The 22,880-nt window shown below is 36.4% G+C and overlaps 3 protein-coding genes across 5 annotated transcripts; 2 read left to right on the top strand and 1 right to left on the bottom strand.

The window, feature by feature from the left end:
* The first annotated feature begins 283 nt into the window (after positions 1–283).
* Positions 284–4,942, top strand: LOC126793330 (uncharacterized). Its single transcript, XM_050519820.1, has 5 exons — positions 284–424; positions 2,728–2,927; positions 3,453–3,554; positions 4,492–4,543; positions 4,642–4,942. The coding sequence occupies exons 1-5, from the start codon at positions 334–336 to the stop codon at positions 4,752–4,754; spliced, it is 558 nt and encodes a 185-aa protein (XP_050375777.1). The 5' UTR covers positions 284–333; the 3' UTR covers positions 4,755–4,942.
* A 1,303-nt stretch (positions 4,943–6,245) lies between these two features.
* Positions 6,246–16,009, top strand: LOC126793317 (DNA mismatch repair protein MLH1). 2 transcript variants are annotated; one of them, XM_050519803.1, is made up of 16 exons: positions 6,246–6,516; positions 6,607–6,779; positions 6,955–7,027; positions 7,213–7,347; positions 7,495–7,705; positions 8,282–8,430; positions 9,112–9,210; positions 9,445–9,514; positions 9,653–9,788; positions 11,119–11,213; positions 11,341–11,449; positions 12,294–12,459; positions 12,901–13,062; positions 13,598–13,766; positions 14,987–15,153; positions 15,609–16,009. In XM_050519803.1, exons 1-16 carry the CDS (start codon positions 6,289–6,291, stop codon positions 15,651–15,653), a joined length of 2,187 nt encoding a protein of 728 aa, XP_050375760.1. In that variant the 5' UTR covers positions 6,246–6,288; the 3' UTR covers positions 15,654–16,009. The 2 variants fall into 2 exon arrangements, with proteins under 2 accessions (XP_050375760.1, XP_050375759.1); XM_050519802.1 differs by having other exon boundaries at positions 9,445–9,523.
* Positions 16,010–20,784: 4,775 nt separating this feature from the next.
* On the bottom strand, positions 20,785–22,532 carry LOC126793329 (allene oxide cyclase, chloroplastic-like). Of its 2 annotated transcripts, XR_007672048.1 has the most exons (4): positions 22,266–22,532; positions 22,057–22,178; positions 20,990–21,450; positions 20,785–20,858 (listed from the first exon to the last, which is right to left on the bottom strand). XR_007672048.1 is itself a non-coding variant. In XM_050519818.1 (3 exons), the coding sequence occupies exons 1-3, from the start codon at positions 22,498–22,500 to the stop codon at positions 21,046–21,048; spliced, it is 762 nt and encodes a 253-aa protein (XP_050375775.1). In that variant the 5' UTR covers positions 22,501–22,532; the 3' UTR covers positions 20,785–21,045. The 2 variants fall into 2 exon arrangements, 1 of the variants encoding a protein (XP_050375775.1); XM_050519818.1 differs by having other exon boundaries at positions 20,785–21,450.
* Positions 22,533–22,880: the final 348 nt, after the last annotated feature.

Below are 22,880 nucleotides of genomic sequence, written 5' to 3'. Positions count from 1 at the left end.
TAACTGAAAAACTCACTTAATTAATTTTTTTCTTCCCATTTATAAGAATTGACGTACTGACGCTCATGAACTGAAAGATGTCTCAAATATGATGCATGAGGTTCACTTCAATCCCCTCATTAACGGTATTTCACACGCATTCCATATTCTTACTTTTAATCGAAACAAACCGTTGCATATTACATAAAAAGTGAAAAAGTTGCGATAAATCTCTGGATAGATAGGTTTCTTACCGTTTAAGCGAAATGCAAACAGACCAGCCCTGAAAGTTGTTGAGACATTTGAAAACGAAGAAAGGGAGAGAGAGAGAGAGAGAGAGAGAGAGAGATCGGAATGGAGGCTCCTCCTGAGAACGATTTGTGCTCCGTCTGCCACGGCGGCTTCAACACTCCTTGCCAAGCCAATTGCTCTCACTGGTTTTGCGGTAACCTCACTTTTCCCCTCTCTCTTCTCATTCCCAATTCGCACTCTTCAATCTCTTTCGGATCCCCTTAATCTTCCCTATTGTTGCGAATTGAGATAGGTCTTTTACATTTTGATTCAATTTTTAGTTCGTATCGAACAATTGGTTTAGGGCGCATAATGCAAATTGTTCTTAAGCTATGCGATTGTAATTTCTGAATTCTAGAGACTTTAAGAATTACTTAATCCAAGTTTAGCTAAGTGGCGAAAGCCGATAGACAAAGTTGTTAATGGTAGTTGTATTTGTAGTAAGTTTAAGTTTCAGATTTTCGTGATTATGTAATACCGGGTTGAAAAGCTAAGAATAGAGTAATAAGGTTTACGGTTTTTGTTGTGATGTTTGAGGAATGATGGATTACACGGTTTTTGTGGTGCTGCGGGGAATTTCTCTATGTTGCTGTAACAGTACAACTGTAGAGAAGCAGGTAAAATTTCGTGGTGTCTTGGAAGCTGGTTGTAGTTGCTATGGCCTTTTAAAGTGTTGGTTTTGATGTTTTGAAGAGAAGTTGGTTCGAAAAGCAGTTAAGAACCTTATTTAGGATTTTGCTTTGTTCAGTCACTTGGTATTTAGTTTCACATATGACACAGTTAGGTAAAGATGGAGATTTAGATACCGGAGTTGTTCTTGTGAAGGAGAATTGAGATGCACTGATGGGGGAGTTGTAGAGGTCCATTTGGGGGCTAGGGTTGTACTAGAAGGATCAAGTTTTCAGTGTGGTAGTCTTTATGATTCCACTTAAGATTTTATTATCTAAGAAAAAGAGGGATTTGGCTACATTCTTTTTATCCAAAAGTCTTTGACTTCTCGCATTTCACTAAATAATCAAATTTATACACGAGTATCATGAATATAAGCTATTAATATTGCTCAAGTTCATTAGCTAGTTGCAATCACTCATACCCCCAAAACCCCCCTTATCATCCACATGAAATGCTAGTGTTTCCCTATAAATCCAAATGTACCCAAATTGACCATGTTGGAGGGGTTTGTAGGAGTTTACAGGCCAATGTATTTCTCCTGTGTGTTCTGAGATTTGATCCCTCTCATGGAGTCATGGTACCTCCTAGATATTTGCTAGACTTCCCGGTCTCCTAAATAGTGTAGGGTTGGCCTGAATCCCATTTCCAGGATAGGAGGGGCAGAGGGACAGCAAAGCATTTAGGTGCTGCTTCAAATCATTCCTTATAGCAATGAATGGACTACCTCCTTTGAACTCAGGCACCTCATTGAGTCTTATGGATAAAGTACCTTGTTTATGTAAATGGTTGGGATCTGTCGTGAAGGTTCCCAGAAGTTCCAGTCATATGGTGTTTGAACCTGAGGCTGCTTCGTCAAGGGGGCCTTTCATTCTTCATTTATTTCATGATACTAACGGCCTAGTTCCTGCATTCATACCAAGGACAAATACTTGAAAAGTTACTACATGCCTTGATCTCTGTATGAACTTATAAAATTTTGAACAAGAGGTTTCGTCCTGTATACTATTGGGTTATATTGTGCAAAAATACTTTGCAATTATAATGTTTAGAAAAGATGAATCTTGACTAGCTAAATTTTAGATTGTTCGAGGAGCTGGAGGGAAATGCTTTTATGTTTGTTTAAATTATATCGAAAAAAGACCAATGATGTGAGTAATGAGACTGATGAATTTCATTTCTAAAACACATAAGAAATGGGGGAAGTAGGAAGAGGGTCAGTCTTCATTATGGAGATATCTATAATCATGCATACAGTTACGTTCTTTTTCATTGAGTGTTTCGTTTTCGCCATTTCTTGTTATGGACTATGGAAATCTAAGAATTCCCATATCTTTAACACACTTTCTCAATGATGAATTGTACATTTATTGTATACTGCTGTTAAAGAGATTCAATCACTCCCACAATCTGCTCAATTAGATGATCTGATATAGGTGTAATTACTTTGATTATGCATACACCTTGCTACTGCTGTTTGATCATGCATCAGTTTAGATATTTGTTGTTATTACACCTTTATTGCTTTCTGTAAATAGCCCATACTGATTCCCATATATTGTAAGGCATGTAATTGCAATTGAATCAATAAGAATCATTTTCTTCAACTGCATATCACATTAGTAAGGATCAAATAGAGGATAATGGCTGTTTGATAAGTAGCACCATCATTTTTGCTTTATAGCAAGCTCCAAGTATCACAATTCTATCAGATGTAATATATAGTATGTATAATGTTATGTGTTGAATTCAAATAAACTAATAATGCATCATTGTGTCCTTCCCCAGGTAGATGTATTATGCTTGTTTGGGATCATGGATCAGCTCTTCAGCCTTGCAAATGCCCTCTCTGTCGCCGCCAGATAAATTTGCTGGTTCCAACTGAGGCTTCATTGAGGCAACGTAATACGCCTGAGGTGGCTGAAATTCTACGCAAGATTGAAACGTATAATCGCTATTTTGGAGGTCAATCCAGAGGACTCATTCAGGTACTCACCTTCTCACATCTGTATTACCTTCCTTGGTAGATACACATGTTTATGTTATCATGAAAAATAAGGAAAAAATATTGCAGCTAAGATAAAAAAAAAAAATAAATACATTGATTTAGATGAGATATAATTTGGTAGGAAGATTTAAGGAACAACAAGAAATTCAATTGATAGGAAGATGATTAAAGGGAGCGAGAAGGAGAAAACGAAGAGTTGAAGAGACGGTCAAGAAAGACAAGACAGAAAAAGCTAGGTTAGTTCTGTAATATCAACACAAACGCCAAAGGGAGTGTGGTTTGTGAAAGCTGGTGTAAATTTATCTCCCCTGGAAGATTATTATGTTTGTGCACGAACTACCATTATGCCTATTCGATTGTGTCTGTCAAACTGTTTTTGATATTTGACAGTGGTGGAGTAGTATTATGCATCTCTCTCTCTCTCTCTCTCTCTCTGACACATTTTTGTATGGACATTTTTTATGCATTTCACACCAGAAATTGATGTCATGTCTTTTTTCCACAGAGAATGCAAGACCTTCCATTTCTGTTGCGGAGGCTATTACGAGAAGTATTGGATCCCCATAGATCACTTCCCCTTGTTATAAGGGCTCGTGTCATTATTGCAGTTAAGTGAACGACACTAATATGCAATCAATTTTCTTATATGTTTTCAATCTTTTACTTACACAGACGCCCGAGTGTTTACATATACCACACCAAGTTATCAGTATCCATTTATCATCTCTTTTTGGTTATAAGAAACTCCTGCGTTATACCAGACAAGATATAAAATGTAAGATGGAAGATGTTATCAGGAAATATTATCAAGAATGAAGTACAATGGGGCAATTATCTTTTCCATGAGGTTTGCCTCTAAGGTCGACTTTGTAATCAATTTCCTCCTGGAATATTGGCACTCTCAGAAAAAAAAAAAAAATTGTAGTGTATAGTGGAAAGTGGCATGGGATCAAAGGATTTCTGTCTAGTTGTCTAACTTGGTTCACGTCTATATATAACATCTGTGCAGCTTTAGACATGCAGTAAAGTCATTAGAAATGAGGCCGTCTTTTGGTCTCGCCCAGACTGTACAAAGTTTGTTCTCCAAGTTTGAGTAAAATTATCCTACAAGCAGGTTGGCTGGTATGAATAATTATTTGTTCTCAAGAGCCCTTTTGGGGATGTGGCTTTCCTTATTTGCAACTACACATGCTAATATGTGTGGCTTGGGTTTCGGCTTTAGAGAGATGTACCACAAGATCGTTTTACTGCCTTATAGAAATATTTTGGGCAGGGTGGGTACCAACATTTTAGTAGATGGTCATTGTTCGAGAGTTTATTTTAGGAGCTAGACAAAAGCCTTATATAACTTTGTAGCTTTGAAGAGTCCTTTAATTAGGAAATTCTAAGAAAAGTGATTGACATGTGGATCTCGATGATATTACATTATATTTTAGTACTATTTGTTTGATCTGTAGTTTTGCCTCTTCATAACCTCTTTTTGTCATATGGATTGAGTTGAATTTGACAGTAAATAGACAATGACCCTTCCTATAAATGTGCAGATGATACTAAGTGGTGCCTATGTACTCAGTCCTGTTGACTTTATTCCAGAAGGTGTGTCTGATGATCTTTACTACATTTGGTTTAGATATTTATTATCTGTGAGTTGCTTTCAGTATTGCTAATTTACTATAATAACATAATTCTTGCAGCAATATTTGGTATAGTCGGTCTCTTGGATGATCTCCTCATTGTACTCGTGGTCTTCCTCCACATCGCTACCATTTATCGGTCGGTACTCTATCGACGCCATGGGGGTTCTTAAGCTGTTCGCAGTCAGACAATTTTAACGACTGGGGACACCTTTGAGTTCTAAATACTAAGAGGTTTTAGTCTAGATTGATAAATACGTAGGATTTGACAATTTGTTCATTGTCTGTAAAATTGTATGTTCAATTAACTAGAATTTATTTCATATGTTAAATCAGTAAGCATCCATAATACGTTTGACGTTTTGCATTTTCAGACTAACACTAATTATATACTTGTTCGGCAATTCTTCATATTAGCTGAGAAACAAAATTTAGAAATTAGAACCAGTAGCGGGTGAAGATCAGGTGCAAGTGCTGTCACTCATTTCGTTAAATCTGAATGGAGGACTTCTTTTTTGTTTTCTAGGAAGTGTCTCAAAAGATTTATGGAAATAGGACTAAGTTTAAACTTTAAAGAATTAGGAAATACAAAATGATACGTGGCCGCTGGCCTTTGTCGGGGTAAATCCCAAGGGGTAAGGGAAAGAGTTCCTGCTAGTGTGATATGTAGCATCCCTTATGGTGCATCTGAAGGTTTTGAGGTAAAATCACCTAGCTAGATCTAGGATTGGTTTGCTTGGATGATTATCTAAAACCCCTTATGCATCTATGAATAATGAATTGAAACTCAACCGGTAATATAAATGGTGCTTACAGTATATAATTATTGAGCTGAGGATAGTCTAAACTCCAAGATCTTAGGCACCCTCTATCCCTTGAGCTTAAAAGTCCTCAAGCTCCCATTGCATTCTTCTTTGATCAGTGAAGGTTCCTTGGTGCAAAGTATCATCCATATGCAGAATGAATGTACAAAGCTGATGTTGTGTTCCCAAATCAGCTTCATCTGATCGATGAGAGTCCTTCAGTCTTCGTTTCTTGGTACGCCAAACTGAGGAGGAGCTTGAATTTTTTCCCAGCATATCCACCGAGTAATGACACCAACTTGAATATGTAGTCATCAACTCCCTTGATTAGCAACGAACAAGCAGGTGATGATGTTTGTGATTTCAAACCTAATTTGCACAATTCAACCTCCGAGGCCGTACTAGCTAGCTTCCCATCCTTCCCTTTGAAATACCTCATGCTCAAACTAATCGAAAATAATCCAAATATATGGTGGATTTAGATGGAAATTAACGTATTCGTAGTATGCATCAACTTTATTGTATCAGTCATCAACGTAGTATTATTATCCTCAAAGGTGTACTTGAATTTTTAAAGTTATGAAATTTATTTTAACACTTGAGTCGTTAAAATAGTAATATTAGTATTAAAAGTTGTCATTTAGTCATTAAAGTTGTAATAGTAGACTCAATTATGTAATCGTTTTTTCATTCTTTTGAATTCTAGTTTCCTCTTTGAAGCATTAGTTTCGTTGATTTTAAAATATCTTCCATAACGATCGAGTTGTCTTCATCGATTTAATTTTAAGGACTAAATTCAATTACATAAAAAAAAAATCGGGCTGGCACGTGAGCATTTTCATAACGCACTAAAAAGGCGGGTGGTGTGGAGTCTGAGACGGCGAAAACGGAGAGTCGGAATAAAATGGAAGTAGAAGAAGCGCAAGTGACGACGGAGCCACCCAAAATCCACCGCCTAGACGAGTCCGTTGTCAACCGAATCGCCGCCGGTGAGGTCATCCAACGCCCCGTCTCCGCCGTCAAGGAGCTCGTCGAGAACAGCCTCGACGCTCTCTCCTCCTCCATCAACGTCGTCGTCAAGGACGGCGGCCTCAAACTCATCCAAGTCTCCGACGACGGCCACGGAATCCGAGTAAGTCACCAAACTCTCTCTCTCTCTCTGATTCTCGCTGGAATGTTAAAAATCACTATTCTGATTGTGGAAATTCGCACTCTACTGTAGTATGAGGACTTGCCGATACTGTGTGAGCGGCACACGACGTCGAAATTGTCGTCGTTTGAGGACTTGCAGTCCATCAAGTCCATGGGGTTCAGAGGTGAAGCTCTGGCCAGTATGACGTATGTGGCTCATGTGACGGTGACGACGATCACCAAAGGACAGCTGCATGGCTACAGGTATATGCACATTAAGTGTTCGACGAAAGTTCTGTGTGTATTTTCTTGAGGCAATTTTGTTTTTATTTTCTAGGAAGAAATATACAGTTTGGAATTAAATGGGCTTTTCGGTTTGTCATTGGCTTTGTTGGTGTTACAATGTAGTCTTGAAAATGTGGTTTGTTGGTACATTTAGGGTCTCTTATAAAGATGGAGTCATGGAGAATGAGCCAAAGGCGTGTGCTGCCGTTAAAGGAACACAGATAATGGTATGAAACTCATTTATAAGCAATCTGAGCTGTCGTAACAATTTACTGTATAAACAATTTGAAACCACTGAAGTAGGGAAATGTCAACGACACGGAACGAAATTAGTCTGTTTCTTTTTTCTTTCCACTTGTGCAATGTGATAAAATTTGGTCAAGGTTTTGATTAAGTTGTTATGTTCTTTCAGATTGAGAACTTATTCTATAACATGTCTGCCCGGAAAAAGAATCTGCAGAATTCAGCCGATGATTATTCCAAGATTGTTGATTTGTTAAGCCGCTTGGCCATTCATCACACAAATGTTAGCTTCTCCTGCAGAAAGGTAATTCGACATCAAAGTGTTTCACTAATTTAATATACTAGTATGCGTCTTACGCATTTTTTACAAAAGCTTTGGCATGACAAAGAACATGTATAAGATCATTAGTAGAGCTTTTTTTGATATGGTAAATCATTCCACATTTATCAGCATGGAGCCGGTAGAGCAGATGTTAGTTCTGTTGCCACATTATCAAGAATTGACGCGATTCGTTCTGTTTATGGGGTGTCAGTTGCCCGCAGTCTGATGAAAGTAGAAGCTTCAGACATGGACCCGTCTAGCTCAGTTTTCCAGATGGATGGCTTTATCTCCAATTCTGAATATGTTGCAAAGAAGATAACTATGGTGCTTTTCATAAACGGTATGAACAATTTTGATGTCGTTTCAACAGAAGCTTTCGATTACAAAGTTACTAAAACTATAAATTGAAAGTAAGTTCTAAATCACTGTTGTTATTCAATAAAAAGAAAGCTGATTCTTTTTTAAAAGAAAAAACTACCCTGCTATTAAGGGGGTCAGATTAGGTAAGCAGCTGGCTTTTCAGACCATAAAGATACAGATCCCTTTTTAAGATAGCCAACTGGGCCTAACCCAAACCTCCATCTCTACTGTACTTGTTATCAATTATCTGTTATAGTTTCTCGTCAATCACGCCCTTAATTTTCATTTATTAATCGAAGTTGAAGTTTGGTATCATATGGTAACTGACAAAGGACGGAGAAACTTCTTTGTGAGATTGGATGTAGGGGAAGAGATGATAATAGAATAATAGTTGATTGGAAAAGAACTGAAGTTCTATTTTATATGAGTGATCAGATTGTATGCTTAGGGTTCAGATTGGACCTTTTGGCTGAATTTATATACTGATGGTAAAGGTCACTCATTGTTTACATATTATTTATAATTCTTTTTTGTTTGAATTCTATTTGAAACACAGATAGATTGGTGGATTGCACTGCATTGAAGAGAGCTCTAGAAATTGTTTATGCAGCTACATTGCCTAAAGCATCAAAACCCTTCATATACATGTCAATTGTATTACCACCTGAACATGTTGATGTGAATGTTCACCCGACAAAGAGAGAGGTATATGTTGTTTGTTCCTAATTTTGATTTTTCCCTTGTCTGAATGTCTGGAAAGTAGCCAGGAAAGTAGTGATGTACCAAGTGTATCCTAGCTTTGGTGGTCTCCTGCGATTAACGTGATCTGATGGATATCTCTCATCTATATTTAGTTACCTGGCAATGAACACTAGCAAATTATGACACTACGGTTTTACCTACCTGGCATGTTTTTTTGTGAAATTGTGGAATCAAAATGTAAAATTCAAATCTCACATCAAATCATTGGCCTTTACTATATCATATATAAATAAGATGTGTTTAATAAACATGATGAAATGGAGATGGCATGCCATCTTATTTAAGCTGTTCTATAACTTCAAATACATTTGATCTGATACTCTATACGAGCAATTTTGTTTGTCAATGTACATTCATTGTGTAAGAACTAATCTAATTAGTTATCTGCTGACTATCCACAGATTGTCCAAGGAATCTTCTCTCTGCTGAACACCTTGGTCTTATTTGACTAATTTTTGAGATATCAAAAGATTGTCAGCTTTGTTTTTCGTTATTTATTTATTCTTAAAATATTTAATCCTCAATTTTGTATTGCAACATTTGGTGTTTAAACATTTTTCCTTCAAATTCTTAAACCACCAATATAAATCTAAATACGTACTAAATTAGTTTGTTGATACGCAGGTGAGTCTTCTGAATCAGGAAGTTATAATTGAGAAGATACAGTCAGTGGTGGAATCAAGATTGAGAAGCTCCAATGAGACTCAAATATTTCAGGAGCAGGTATAGTAGAATATGCAAAAAATGATTGCGATAATCATGAGTTGAACTTTGCTTGTATAGTGGAAATAATGGAGGGTCTTATGGTTGGACAAAGGTCAGGAAAAAACATTTTCTACCATCTTAGTAAAGTTAATGGGTCAAATGTGTATCTTTTTTCTACCATATTGTATGTGCCAAATGAATATTGCCATCAAATGTGCCCTTTTGTGGTAACTTCTGTCATACTTGATGCAGACAGTTGAACCATCTTCTTCCAGCCCAATGATTTTCAGGAAGGATTTAAATAGAAATCCTTTGCCATCTGGTCAGTCAGGTTTTATTCATTTAGAATGTCTATCTTATGATTGCTTCTCTCATATTTGCATGATATTGTTCTGTATGTACATTATACTCTTTTTCTGGTATTTTTACCAACGCTAAAATTCAGAGGCATTTTAAACAGGGTCAAAATCACAAAAGGTTCCAGTGAATAAAATGGTCAGAACAGATTCATTGGATCCTGCTGGAAGGTTGCATGTTTACTTGCAAGCAGAGCCTCATGGCCATCTTGTTAAGAATACTAGCTTGACAGCTGTTAGGTACAATTCTTAATCTTGAACTGTACTGTACCTCTTTAAATAGCTGCACTTGTTAGTCCTCTTTCTGTTGTCAGTAGCCTCATGGCCATCTTGTTAAGAATACTAGCTTGACAGCTGTTAGGTACAATTCTTAATCTTGAACTGTCATGTACCTCTTTAAATAGCTGCACTTGTTAGTCCTCTTTCTGTTGTCAGTAGCATGTGAAAAGACTTGGAAATTCTATTTCAGGCTGATAGAGCTGTTGGAACTGGTCTGTCTTATGACTAAAACTTCAAGTCAAACCCATCTTCAAAACAAGTTTCAAACATATTAAGCATGAATGCCTTTATGAATGGGCATACCATTGTGAGTAACATACCCAGCCACCTTGATTCCTCCAACAATGGTTATGTTACAATTACATTGTAAGACTTGGGTTAGTTTATGACATTTCCAATTGATTAATTGGGCTAATATTGTCACCGACAACTACCACTTCTCCTGTCAACTTTCCTCTTGGGCTTGGTTAGTTTATATTTTGCTATTTGTTTGAATGGCTTCAGCTTGCTTTATTAATATTGAAAATGTAAGTAATATATTGATCAAGACTTCGGTCACTAGATTTAGGTTAACCAAGAAGGATAGCTCAATAGGATTTGAATGACACAAAACTAAATTGTGTTTAACACAGCAAGAGAAACAAAAGAATACGGATTTGCTGGAATGGAACTAATATCATCTTTGCATGGGTGAGCATTGCTTAACAACAGACTTGGTGTGTTCAACTGTGGATGTTGAGAGAACACTCGTGCAAATACCGCTGTAAATGTTGGGTTAAATTGGGTAACCGAGGTGCGTAACCATCTGAAACATCGCTGTCACTTGTAATTATCCTTCACAAAAGAAGCATCTGGTTTATTGGCCTATGATCAAATGATACTCTTTATCCTTTCTCAACGTTTTTTCTAGACACCATCGTAATATGTAATTGTAAATTTTGTTGGTTGTGTTTGTCAAAGTGGTTAGACTCCCGAAATACAAGGGGTAATGACTTTAAAGTGCATGTTTCTGTTGTTTTCATATTTCAATCTTGATTATAATGTAAAATATTATCTGTTTGTTCAGTCATTTTTTCTAGTCTTTATTGACTTTGCTGTGCTATGCTTGATGTGGTTTGTCTGACTGGGAGGTTGTTAGGTTTCTTATTTTCTTTGATTGATTATTCCATCGTACTTCTGTTTTTTAAGGTTTTTTCTTATAACTTTTCATCTGCTACGTAAGAAGCTTTTTAACTTCTTAACTTCATATAACATATGTATATTAATTTACCTCTGTATACTTTCTTGATAGATCGTTTGTTAGACAAAGAAGGAACCCAAAGGAAACTGCTGATCTAACTAGCATTCAAGAGCTTGTTGCTGAAATTGATAGCAATTGTCATTCTGGTACTCTAATTTTATTTTACTTTTTAGTTTTATTTTACTTTTTACTTTTTATTCTGGTCTGTCATATGGTCGAAGCATTTATTCTGTAGCTACTGGATATCTGTTACTTAGGCTTTTCCTTTTGTAGGTATGCTAGACATTGTGAGACACTGCACGTATATTGGAATGGCAGATGACGTTTTTGCATTGCTTCAGCATGACACTCACCTCTACCTTGCAAATGTAGTGAGCTTAAGGTACATGCTGCTTTAAACTTGTCGTAATAACTAATAAGACGATAAGTTTATTAGTTCTTTTACTTCGTAGCATCAAGTACTGAATTTATTAGTGTCCCCTTTCTTAGTAGTGCAATAAATTCTGCATGTCTGTAGTTTTGCATCTCCTGTATGGGAAATAAATATTAGTACTATTGGAACAAGAAGGGGTGGATGAACTTTGGGCTTACAATCCTTTGTGCATCCATGTCTAAATATCTTGAGGATTTCTTCCTAAGCTCCTAAGCATGATCCTCCTGGATTTGTAAGCTCTGACATTCACAGACAATCTCAAACTTAACGAACAGTAGAATAAGGTAAGCTGAAATTTTTTGAAGAAACAACTTCCATAAGAAAGCCCCAAACCTAAATGTTCCCATATAAAGATCCACTTCTTCTTCATCGAAAGTTGTCCAGTTCTCCCACCCTAACCACCGAAAAAATTGACCATCACAGCACTCCAAGACTAAGGTCTTTCTTCTTCCAACCCAGAATATACAACCTATGACTCACCTTGTTCTACTATGATCTATTTTATATATTTTTTTTTCCTTTTGTCTTAAGAAAGGATACATTGATGTTGCGTTGAGATCCATAGACATTGGTTTATATAAGCTCTCGAAATTTCTTTTAATTTTAGTTTAGTTTTTGGTCATCTCTTCGTTAGATAGATAATGCTAATCATCCCACATTTGGTTGTATTGAGATCATATCCGTGACTCATGTGCTTTGTTGCCTGTATTTTCCATTGATAATGATTCCTCTTCTATAACAAACTGTTTCCCCTGACTTGCCATTTATATATGAATTTCTAATAAATTTACAGCAAAGAGCTCATGTATCAGCAAGTTCTACGTCGATTTGCCCACTTCAATGCCATACAATTAAGCAACCCTGCCCCGCTTAAGGAGTTAATTGTGCTGGCACTGAAAGAGGGGGACACAGATCCCAAACCCACTAAGAATGATGAACTAAATGAGAAGATTGCTGAAGTAATGTACTCACTTTCTTAAAATTTAATTATATCAGCTTTCTGTCGAACGTATTAATATTTTTAAAGTATTGTTTGATTTGCTTTTTAGATCTCTTTTCTCATTGGAAATTGTTTTCCCTTTTTCTGTGCTGTAGTCTTGTATATAGGCTGTTAAGATTTTCGAAAATTTGTTTTTTGAAATAAATTAAGAATGTATAACGCTATAAAGATATCTTTGGATTCTATTTTGTCCTCCTGTTTCTTAGCTAACGAAGAGAACTTTTGCTTTGTTGATTAAATTTGTCCTTGTTCCCTAACATTGTTTAATAAAATATTTTACCATCTAAAATTAACTCTTGGCCCTTTTACTATGTCATACTTGTTTATTTCAGCTGCCCTTGCTTAATATTAATATTAAAATTATTATTATTATTATTATTAAAAGAATTTAGTTTTGCAGATGAATACAGAACTATTGAAAGAGAAGGCTGATCTGATAGATGAGTACTTCTCCATTCACATCGATAAAGATGGAAATTTGTCTAGGCTTCCAGTTGTACTTGACCAATATACACCTGACATGGATCGTCTCCCGGAATTTGCGCTTTGTTTGGCCAACGATGTAAGTTCCTTCACATAATCTTATCATGTTATTTAATTACAATGTATCATTGGCTTGAGTGTGGCTCCTGAATCCTATTTCTCCTACATTTGGAATATATCCTCAGGTGTTCTAAAACAGATGTGTAATAGATCGAGAAGCCCTAAGGCTTTTGTATATTGAGATACAAAGGTCAATGTACTCAGTGTAGGACTCTATTACTCAACATTCATCCTCATGTTGTAAAATTGAGTTGAATAGAATATTACGCGGGTTGGAATGTGGTCAAATTGGGCCTGGGACATTCGTCTTTGGTACTAATAAAGTTGGACTGGCTGAATAGTTCATTGAATTGACTCAGCATGTAATAATTAACTTTGTACTTCATAATATGCAAAGCGTGTTAAGAACTAAGGGTTCATGTGAGTTTACTTGTCCAAGAGAACATGTTAAGTGTGTGAACTTTAGTGGTGTCTAGATAATAGTTTCATGCTTCTTTCTCTCTGAAGAAATTTACTTTTTGTTGAGCAAACCATGGTGTCTGTTTATATTATAGGTTGATTGGGAAGACGAGAAAAATTGCTTACAAGTTATTTCAGCTGCACTTGGAAACTTTTACGCCATGCATCCTCCTATGTTAGCCAACCCATCTGGTGATGGTCTGCAATTCTACCGAAAAAGGAAGTCCTTCAGGAATAATGAAGAAAGTCTCCCTTGCAGTACTGGTATGTTAGTTTTCTTATGAGTAAAGAGCAGTACTTTAGCTTACAGCCTGATTCTTTTTCTGCATATCTGTTCACAGGGTAGTATTAAAATGATTTGTTAGTTTTCTTATGTGTAAGATTAGTGGTTTAAATGGTCCAGTATATAGATATATTATAGATTTTTATCCTTTTTGAGGACATGTTCATCTGTTTATGACAGTTTTCTGAGGCAGAAGCTTTCTCAGTAAATGTAATAGTTAAAGAGTTGATTTTTTTTGGAACATATGAAAAATTATGCTGGTGTTAATTAAATGTTGAGAGGCTTATGAGAAGAAAGAAGTCTTAATTGTAGTCTCTAACCTTTAGAAACAGGAGCCAAGCAAAGCAACTCATTAAATATATGTATTTAGGTAAATAATTCTGAGTAATGTGAAATCAAGAGTCCAGATATAACAGGGTTTGAGAGAATGCCAAATAGTTCAAGATTGATTCAAAGGGATACGATAGAGGGTTGGTGGTACTTGTGCAACAGTGTGGCCAACTCTCAAACGTTGACTCAGATTTGAGTGTGTTTTAAACTTGCTATACATTCTCATGCTAATCTTGTCAACAAACTTGATGGATTCTTCCTGAAATACATAAGACATCTAAACTAACTTTCTGGGAAGAGTGTACTTAGAACAGAGGCACAACAATTCAAATTGTCATTTTGAAAAACCTGGGTCCGAGCGAATTGTGCAGTATTGGAGGCACCTGATGTTGATTGTCTATTATTATACCCAAATCTCTTTAAGTCATAACCTTTTCTTGAAGTCGGCAACTCGGCATTATTATCTATGATATTAGGAGTAAATTTGGTGCATAACCTAGCATTAAATAAATGTTTATTATGTGATTGAATTTGGTTTTCTTTCTTCTTTTTTTCTTTTTTGGCCTTTTGAAATTTCTATAAAAATGCACAAGATAAGACAATCCAATGGAGGATAGCAAGTTATATATTTTCTTTTATATGACAGTAAGGAAAGGATGTATTTTTCATTCCTTTCATGAGAATCACTTTTTGTAAAGCCTAACTGAATAAGTTTGCTTTACATACATCTGAAAGCATCAAGTTATGAACAACTTTATTCTTTAAGTTGAAATTAAAGTGATAGACAAGGGTGTCATTTCTTCTGCATCTTTATCCTTTTACACTTCAATAGTAGTCCCATGCACATTGAAGTGGCTTTTGCCGTTTGCAGCTGGGGATGATATGATTACTGATGACGAAATCGAGCATGAACTAGTTGCAGAGGCAGAGACTGCATGGGCACAGCGTGAATGGTCAATCCAGCATGTATTGTTTCCATCAATGAGGCTCTTTTTTAAGCCACCAAATTCTATGGCTACAAATGGAACTTTTGTTCGGGTAAGTTATTTTTCTTTGGATCCCTTAATTATCTTGATTTCTGAGTACTACTGCATGATTCACATGCACACTTCACTGAAAGTTTATAAATTGTTTGGGGGGAGATTACCGTATTTACTATTACTCCAACATGGTCTTCATGTTTCAAGGTGCAACTGAGGTTTAAGAAACAAGTCGGAAAATCTCAGATGACTATTTATGTTTAAGTATCAAGGACTAATTTGTTAATGCATCAAGGTCGTTGTGTAACCACATGCTGGCTGGCTGCGTCACAGAGGAGCATGACCTTCCAATTTCCTCTCTTTATCTTTTCTCCTTTCCAAGTTTGCTGGGATATATGATGCTTATATTACTGCATTTACTATTTCATGTTCAACAATGATATAAGAATGCTGCATTTACCATGTGATTCTTGACTTCTGAGATTGATATGAGAATATCCTTGTTTTTCGTAGGTTGCTTCACTTGAAAAGCTGTACAGGATTTTTGAAAGATGCTGATGTCATTCGACCATTAATGACCAGAGGCATTCAGTTTACCTTGGACTCATCACATTCGACCATTTAACGGTCACTGTTACTGGTTAGTAAAAGGCTCAGGCGCTGCTGTTCAGTTGGTGGCAACGGAAAAGGTTGCGTGACATTTCAATATGCTGCTCAGCAGTCAGCAGGTACTAACCGCAATTTGGAGTTGGATCCCGATCAATTTAGCTTGAGGTCATATGTAAATATCTTTATACTCTTGGACTTTAAGGTTGATGTGGTGCCTTACATTTTCATAGACTTGCTGCTCTTTCAGTTTGTTGTTTGGACTAGCTGACACTCCATAGTCTCACATTAAAAAAAATTTAGGCGTGGTCACTACTAAAAAAAAACCAACTGACAACTTGTAAAATTGCAAACAGTTTTCTCCAAGTATGTATATATATATCTTGTGAACAATGCTCAAGTGTATTTAGGATAATCTTAAGTGAATCACTTATCATGTATATTAAGCAGCACACTGTAAACTAATTAAATGAACTGATTCTAGTGCCTTGACTTCAACATTTCCGCCCATTTTTGCAACTGGTAAATATGTAGCAAACTGGAATGTCAAAATCTTCAATGTAGTCTATTTCCTTGAAAAGCTCGCATCATCTAATACCATAGTACTGTACTGTATCAAATTGTGGTACAACCCATTGTCGATCCATATTTTGAAAAGGTCAGTGTTTCCAATCCTAAACAATGCTATTTTAGAAGGGTGTAAAACAAAACTTACAGCAAAATGTAAAAGTGATAAAGGGTCCTTCTATTCAAACACGTCACCAACTAAACAGGTTTTTCATTAAGCAAAGCAGCCACCCCAACCATCGTGTGTGATAGCATCTGCCGGAATGTTTCCATTGTTTCAATTCTATGCGGCAAGTGGTCCACATGATTATTCTGCCACTTGATTCCTTTATCCTGCAAACCCTGATACCCTGATGTTACGTGTTTGAAACGGTTATCAAATTGAGAAGCTAGTTTCGACTCATTTCCATCTATCATTTTCTATTTTTATTTTGGAGGTACATCAAACTTTGCAATGATCAGGTAACCAGTCGGCTTAGCTTGCTGTGTTGTTAGTTTTATTGATCTGTCTCTTTAACGTTTGGTTAAATGATTTCAATGAGCTACAGATAAAAGGTAATGGAAAATATTGTCTATATTAGTCTCAGTCACTGGAAACCTATGTAGCACCGACACTTTAAAGGCTAAAGTGTCGGAGTGTCCGACACTGTCTGACACGCCGACACGCCCCGACACGGTGTCAAAAAATGTTGACTTTTTTGACACGGTCCGACACGCCACCTACTGTTTCTGACACGCTATATCAGCATTTTCAATTTTTTTAAAAAAAAACCTAAGCCCTAAACTTTAAAACTCAGTTCCCACCTCGCAACTTTTCTTTTGTTTTGCTTCAAATAAGAGGACGACGCAAAAGAAAGCCTTATCTGTGATTCTGTTGTGGGAATTGAAGTGGGTCTCTCTGGAATTCAAGAACCTAAGAAAGGTTTGGCTGCTGAGAATCTGCTAGATGTGAAGAAGAAGCAATTGTTCGTGCAAGTTGAAGCTATGGCAGGGGAAAAGGTCACTGCATTGAAAGTTGGAGTGATTAATGAGTCTGTTTTGATTGAAACTATGCCAATGGGTTTTCTAGATCATGCTCAATCTGGTCCACAAATGAGTGCAACAAAGCAAGAAGTGAATGGGAAGAAGGCAAGAAACCAAAGAAGGAAAGAGAAGCTGGCAAATGGGTTGAAACATGAGAAGAACACTCTCCCTGTGATTCAAGCTGGCAGCGCTTGAGCCAATAACAACAAAATCACTTACTCGAGGATGGAGTTGGATGCCATGCGATTTGTGAACATTGCATAACAGAGGAAGCTGTGGAAAGATGTGTACAATGGGCTTGGACCAGTCGTGGTAAGGGAGTATGATGATCTGGCTATTTCTAAATAGTAGCAGAAGAACATTAATATATATATATATATATATATATTAACACATTAATATATATTAAATTATATATAAATTGCTGTGTTGACGCCGTGTATTAACACATTAATATATTTTTTAAGATTTTCCGTGTCGCGCCGTGTCGTTGTCGCGGTGTCGGTGTCGGTGCTACATAGCTAGAAAAAAAAATGGAAGGAGAAGTAATTTAATTGCAGTTTAACATGCTGAGTTACCAAGATTAGAATCTTTGGTGCTATTGGTATTCCAAACTTTTTCTTATTTGTTCTTTTATGTTCAATTTAGTATTCTTTTTTATTATTCTTTCGTTTGGTTTGTATTCTCAATTTTGTTTGATCCTTTGGTGACTGCAAATGTTTTGCTGTTGGATGTGCTTTAATGCTATGTGATAATCAAAACCAGATTCGATTCCTGGGAGAAACCCAATATACATTTCTTTTCTATATCTTGAATTAATGCAAACTATGCTTTCCTCTTCATGTATTGTTAGAATCAAGATGGCAACGGCTCCAGGAAAAAAATATCAGTATAGATGTGGCTAGGCCAGATTGATCATCACTGGTACTTTTGAGCTTTCTGACTATTCATCCTCTACATAATTTCCAGGTTGGGTACTCATAGCCCAGCAACAACTGTAGCAAGCTCTGGTGAGTTCTTCACAATTCCCTACTTTGTTAAATTGGGTCTTCCAGAGTTTGAATATGATCCGTAAAGTTAGACTGGAGATGATGGGAGTCATGAGACTAGCAGAAAATTCAAATCAATGAAGTTTATTTGGATCTATACTCTATTTGAAATCCATTTATTTTACTGTACAATTCAGTTGGGATTAAACCAAGTTTGGCAGGTAATACACCTTTTCTAATCAATCTATCTATCTATCTTTTTACGTTTCATGAGTAAATTAGATGATCAGATAGGGTGTAGGTTAAGAAGACTGCTATTAATTCGTGAAGATGCTCTTTCTATTTTTTTTTTTTTTTGAGAAATAATCCGTGGAGTTGCTCCTTTTCTTTTATTTTGTAGATTTCATTCTCTTCATTTTGATTTTTGGAAAATATTTGATACTTGCATTCGTTCAGCATTCACGCCCTATTATCTATCTTGTTATGTTGTTTGCATGAACTGAAGTCACTGTAAAATACTTACCTCGATGTGCTATATTCAAGTTTTTGAAGTCACTGTAAAATAATTGGTTCCTATTTTCATGAATTTCCAGTTTTCCATCTGGTCTCAACTTATTGAGTTGTGCCATGCTCATTTCGTCTTTCTGTTCTTTTCTAGTAAACAACAGTGACTTTTTGAAATGCTTGATTTTGCATTACTGAGTTGCAAGCTATTTTGTTTGGATTCATGAAATTTTCAGTTGCATTATTGAATTGAAGCCTGTTATATATATCTTCATCCGTATAACTTCTTCCTTTCTTTTAATTTAGGCCTGAACATAATGGATTGGAGATCCGCCTACTGATTTGCCCTTAGTTAGGAAATCTTTTGTGACAACTTTCTTTTTCATCTTCTAGTTCCCTGCTGATATAATGTTACATAACTCCCAAGTCCCAAACAGTATACCAGTAATACTCGATTTAACACGTCTTTTATTGCATTTAAATGTGTTGGTCATTTTTGTTCCAGTTTTGGCAGACGAACCGCTACTCCAAAGTCATGAACAAATGCACAAAATAACTACTACAACCTTCAATACTGCAAAATTATATTGGTACATATACTTTAGGGTTGCAATTTCTGTCCCACTATTTGTTGCCTCACCATTAACTTCTTGGATTTCTGAGTTGCAATTTTGTTATTTTTGTTGCAGAATTTGATAGCTCTTCTCTATACACGGAATTCCAATAACTAATAAGATATTCCTTTTATTCTTCATACTGAAGTAAATTGTCTGTGCTGCTGTGCAAACGATTTAGGCATATTTAGTGGTTGAGAAACATCTTTTGCAGCAGTCCTGACTGTTCTTGGATGTTTCTTGACTACCTATCCACTTACCAGCAAAATAGTTGATAGTAGCACCACATACAAATGTAAGCCACTACACTGTAAAAGCTATATTGGTCATAACATATCAGAGACCAATTTTAATATATGTTGGTCTTCCATTGATCTTCTCTTCTTTGCCTTGCCAAAGCTTTGTCCTATCATGTCCATTTCCGGCCTTCTTTCTAGCTGGCTAGTTCTATTTGAATGAAGAGTTGATAAAAAAAAATTAAAGCTATGCTCTGGAAATTATTAAATTGAATATTTCTCGTACATTTTGTAAGTTTCATCAGCTCAGTCTATAAGTTACATGTCGAAATCAACATATATAACCTGCTTCATAGGCCTTCGAATTTTATATACTACTGCGAAGAACTCTGCGATTGTGTTCTGGCCTCGCCAAATCCATCCGATTATGTGGTATGTCCGTATTCCATAAGGTTGAGATCTGGTGTGAATTTGATAGTTGACAAGTAATGCATTTTGCATAGCAAGGATACCCTGTAATAGTTCAAGCTCCCACAAGGTTTCCTTAATAGCCTTAGACTTGTATCGAAGAATCCTAATGCTTCAGTTGTAAGTCATTCTTGTTGATCAAATAATGGATTTCTTATGCAGTACTAAATAGATGATTCATCCATGTTGTACTCAAAGTGATATTACTTGATTTCCTACTTTCTCTAGGATAACTTGTGACAAGTCTACTTACTTACTTTTCATACATTTTGTATGGAACACCATATTTCAGGAGTTAAGTTCAGAATTGCTGTCAATTTCCAGAAGATACAGATTAAGGATTGAGCAGATATGCAGCTTAATGATATCATTAATATGATTTTCCAAGATAAAAAGGTAAGCTCTAGAGTTTGCAAGCAAGATCACACTGGTTTAAGCAAAAAAGTTGTATTCCGGTTTTCCTCTTTGCCAGAGCAACCCTTGCTCGGTTCAGATGAATGGGCAATATAGTTCGGATACAATTCTGAATTCTCCAAGTCATATGTGACAGGAGTACTACTTCTGCCTGCATATGTTGAGCAACCATGGTAGCATTCCAATGGGACCGCATTCATAAATATAATGGGTTAATGACCGAATGACTCAATTTGGATATTTCTAGCTTGTTCCAGCAACAAGAAACTGACAATGGAATATGGTTAAGCATATCAGTGATATTATTATCATTTGGCCCATATGCTTCACATGCTCATCCTCCTACAGGAATAGTCACTACCCAAAAGTCAAAACCCACTAGAGAAACAAAAGAGATGCCCAAAGAAAACCCTGAAAGCAACACTGAAAAAAAGACAAATTACGGTAATCTTAAAGATACCAACCATCATCACCTCATTATTAATTCTCATCACCATCTTTATTCTTGGTCTGAAAATTCATCACAATCTCAGTTGGTGTAATTGGCAATGGTGGCATGAGGCTCACAGGCCTTGGCAGCTGAGCTAGGCTCAACACCTGGGTGGGGCTCCACCGGCTTTCCAAGAAGCTCATTGGGAAGGTCCTCCTTAATGCCCTTAAGGTAAAATGTGTAGAAAAGCTTGAAGGGGAAAACAAGCTGCTGAAGCTTCACCTGACCATAAGCACCCTCGAAGATTCCAGACCCTCCGGTCACAGCAAGATAAGTGTCCTCATAGGTTAGATAGGATCCCTGAACTGCAATGTGACCGTAGTCCCCGAAGTAGAAGCTGTAGATGGCCTCATAGCGATCCCCTTTCTTTTCTGGTTTGTTTTCAATCAGAATGCATATTCCAGCAGTTATTCCAATTCTCTTTTGCAGGTCCCCACTGTACAACTAATAATTGAGACACAGAACAACAGTCAGCACATGAATGTTATATAAATGGAGCAAATAATTCAGGATTACTTTCATATTTTGTTTTTGTAAGAATCCCATGAGTGCAGGGACATAGAATACTGCCTAACCCTTAAAAAGAGCAACTTTGGAGCAAAGTTTGTATTAATCATCATACACACTTCAATCAATAAACACTGGAAGCAGAAAACTGTATTCTAAGACATATATCACAATATAATACAGCTATTGACACATGTAAAACAAAAACAAAAAGTAAGAAACATATTGATAAGTATTACATGAAAAGTTTGAGCAAGATAATACAGCTATTGAAGAACAAACAGTAGATAGAATTCAGACAATAATTGGACATGATGTTGCTTGTCGTGAGCTATGTTGACCAAATTCGACCATGGTGACCATATTGACAAAATTTGACAAAATAAGTACGAAAGTGTAAATCAACATTGAACAACTTAGTAACCAGTAAATAAAGATTAAAAATTTACCCCCAAAACATAGTCAACCATGAGTAACATTTCTCTACATCACAGAGAATAAAAAATTTCTACAGTTAACCAAAGTAAAGGTAGAAGAACTTACTTTGTTACTGAAGGGGACGAGATCGCCTAGGGAGTTGACAGGTTTTTGACTCAATTTCAGAATAGCAGGGCTTCCACGATCCCTCTCATTGATCTCATAAACATTAAGTTCCTGAACTTTGGCTGCAGAGAAGTATCAAATAGAAAACCAAAAGGGCCGATCACCAACTGGTCAAAGAAAAACTCAAACTGGTGGTAAACTGTACTTACTTGATCTTCCAGACTCCGATGATGGGCTGCTCTGGCTTTTGCAAGTGAATGATCTTTGGGACAGTGAAAAGCTCGAGTAGTTCAGCTTCAGAGAAGATGGTGGTGGTGGGTTTCGAACCTTGAACGGCAGGAGTGAGTATGATGGGGAGTGAGTTTGTGATTTTGGGTTGGCTAGTTTCATGGAGGGGGAGGAAGAAATGGTTCGCAGAGGCAGAGCAGAGCTAGAGGAAGCCATGATTGAGTTGAGCTGTGTGTACTACTTTTTTCTTGACGAGTTTATGAGCGTGTTTATAACTTTATAGCGGAACGTGGATCGTTCGAGTCATTGAGAAATGGAATACTTACATGTGTAAAAAGGGAGGAATAAGAAAAGTCATTTTTGCTTGAAGAGGATTATCTCCGTAATTAGTATAACCTAACTATTTAAATAATATTATCTTATCCATGTCTATGATTCATCGGAATTTTTTATGTAATTGCATATATATAAGGTCATATGTCTATCAAAATAATTACTGTTATTTTTTCGAATTCATTTTACTGTTTCACGTTATCAAGAATGTAGCTCTAGCCCTGAAAATCATAGGCCTAGAACCCGGAATAAAAAAAAATCTA

This window comes from Argentina anserina, chromosome 5 (genome assembly GCF_933775445.1).
Source record: "Argentina anserina chromosome 5, drPotAnse1.1, whole genome shotgun sequence".
NCBI lineage: Eukaryota > Viridiplantae > Streptophyta > Magnoliopsida > Rosales > Rosaceae > Argentina > Argentina anserina.
The sequence above is the reverse complement of the archived record's forward strand: the minus strand, read 5'-3'. Positions and strand labels throughout refer to the sequence as shown.

Bases quoted from the DNA above. Each gene is read 5' to 3' on its own strand.
- LOC126793330 (XM_050519820.1), top strand. From the start codon at position 334: ATGGAGGCTCCTCCTGAGAACGATTTGTGCTCCGTCTGCCACGGCGGC. The intron at 2,928-3,452 runs GTACTCACCTTC...TTTTTTCCACAG, and splicing joins AATCCAGAGGACTCATTCAG to AGAATGCAAGACCTTCCATT. The intron at 3,555-4,491 runs GTTAAGTGAACG...ATAAATGTGCAG, and splicing joins GGGCTCGTGTCATTATTGCA to ATGATACTAAGTGGTGCCTA.
- LOC126793317 (XM_050519802.1), top strand. From the start codon at position 6,289: ATGGAAGTAGAAGAAGCGCAAGTGACGACGGAGCCACCCAAAATCCAC. The intron at 9,789-11,118 runs GTACAATTCTTA...CTTTCTTGATAG, and splicing joins ACTAGCTTGACAGCTGTTAG to ATCGTTTGTTAGACAAAGAA. The intron at 15,154-15,608 runs GTAAGTTATTTT...TGTTTTTCGTAG, and splicing joins CAAATGGAACTTTTGTTCGG to GTTGCTTCACTTGAAAAGCT.
- LOC126793329 (XM_050519818.1), bottom strand. From the start codon at position 22,500: ATGGCTTCCTCTAGCTCTGCTCTGCCTCTGCGAACCATTTCTTCCTCC. The intron at 22,179-22,265 runs GTAAGTACAGTT...ACTTCTCTGCAG, and splicing joins ATCGGAGTCTGGAAGATCAA to CCAAAGTTCAGGAACTTAAT. The intron at 21,451-22,056 runs GTAAGTTCTTCT...CTCAATTATTAG, and splicing joins TCGTCCCCTTCAGTAACAAA to TTGTACAGTGGGGACCTGCA.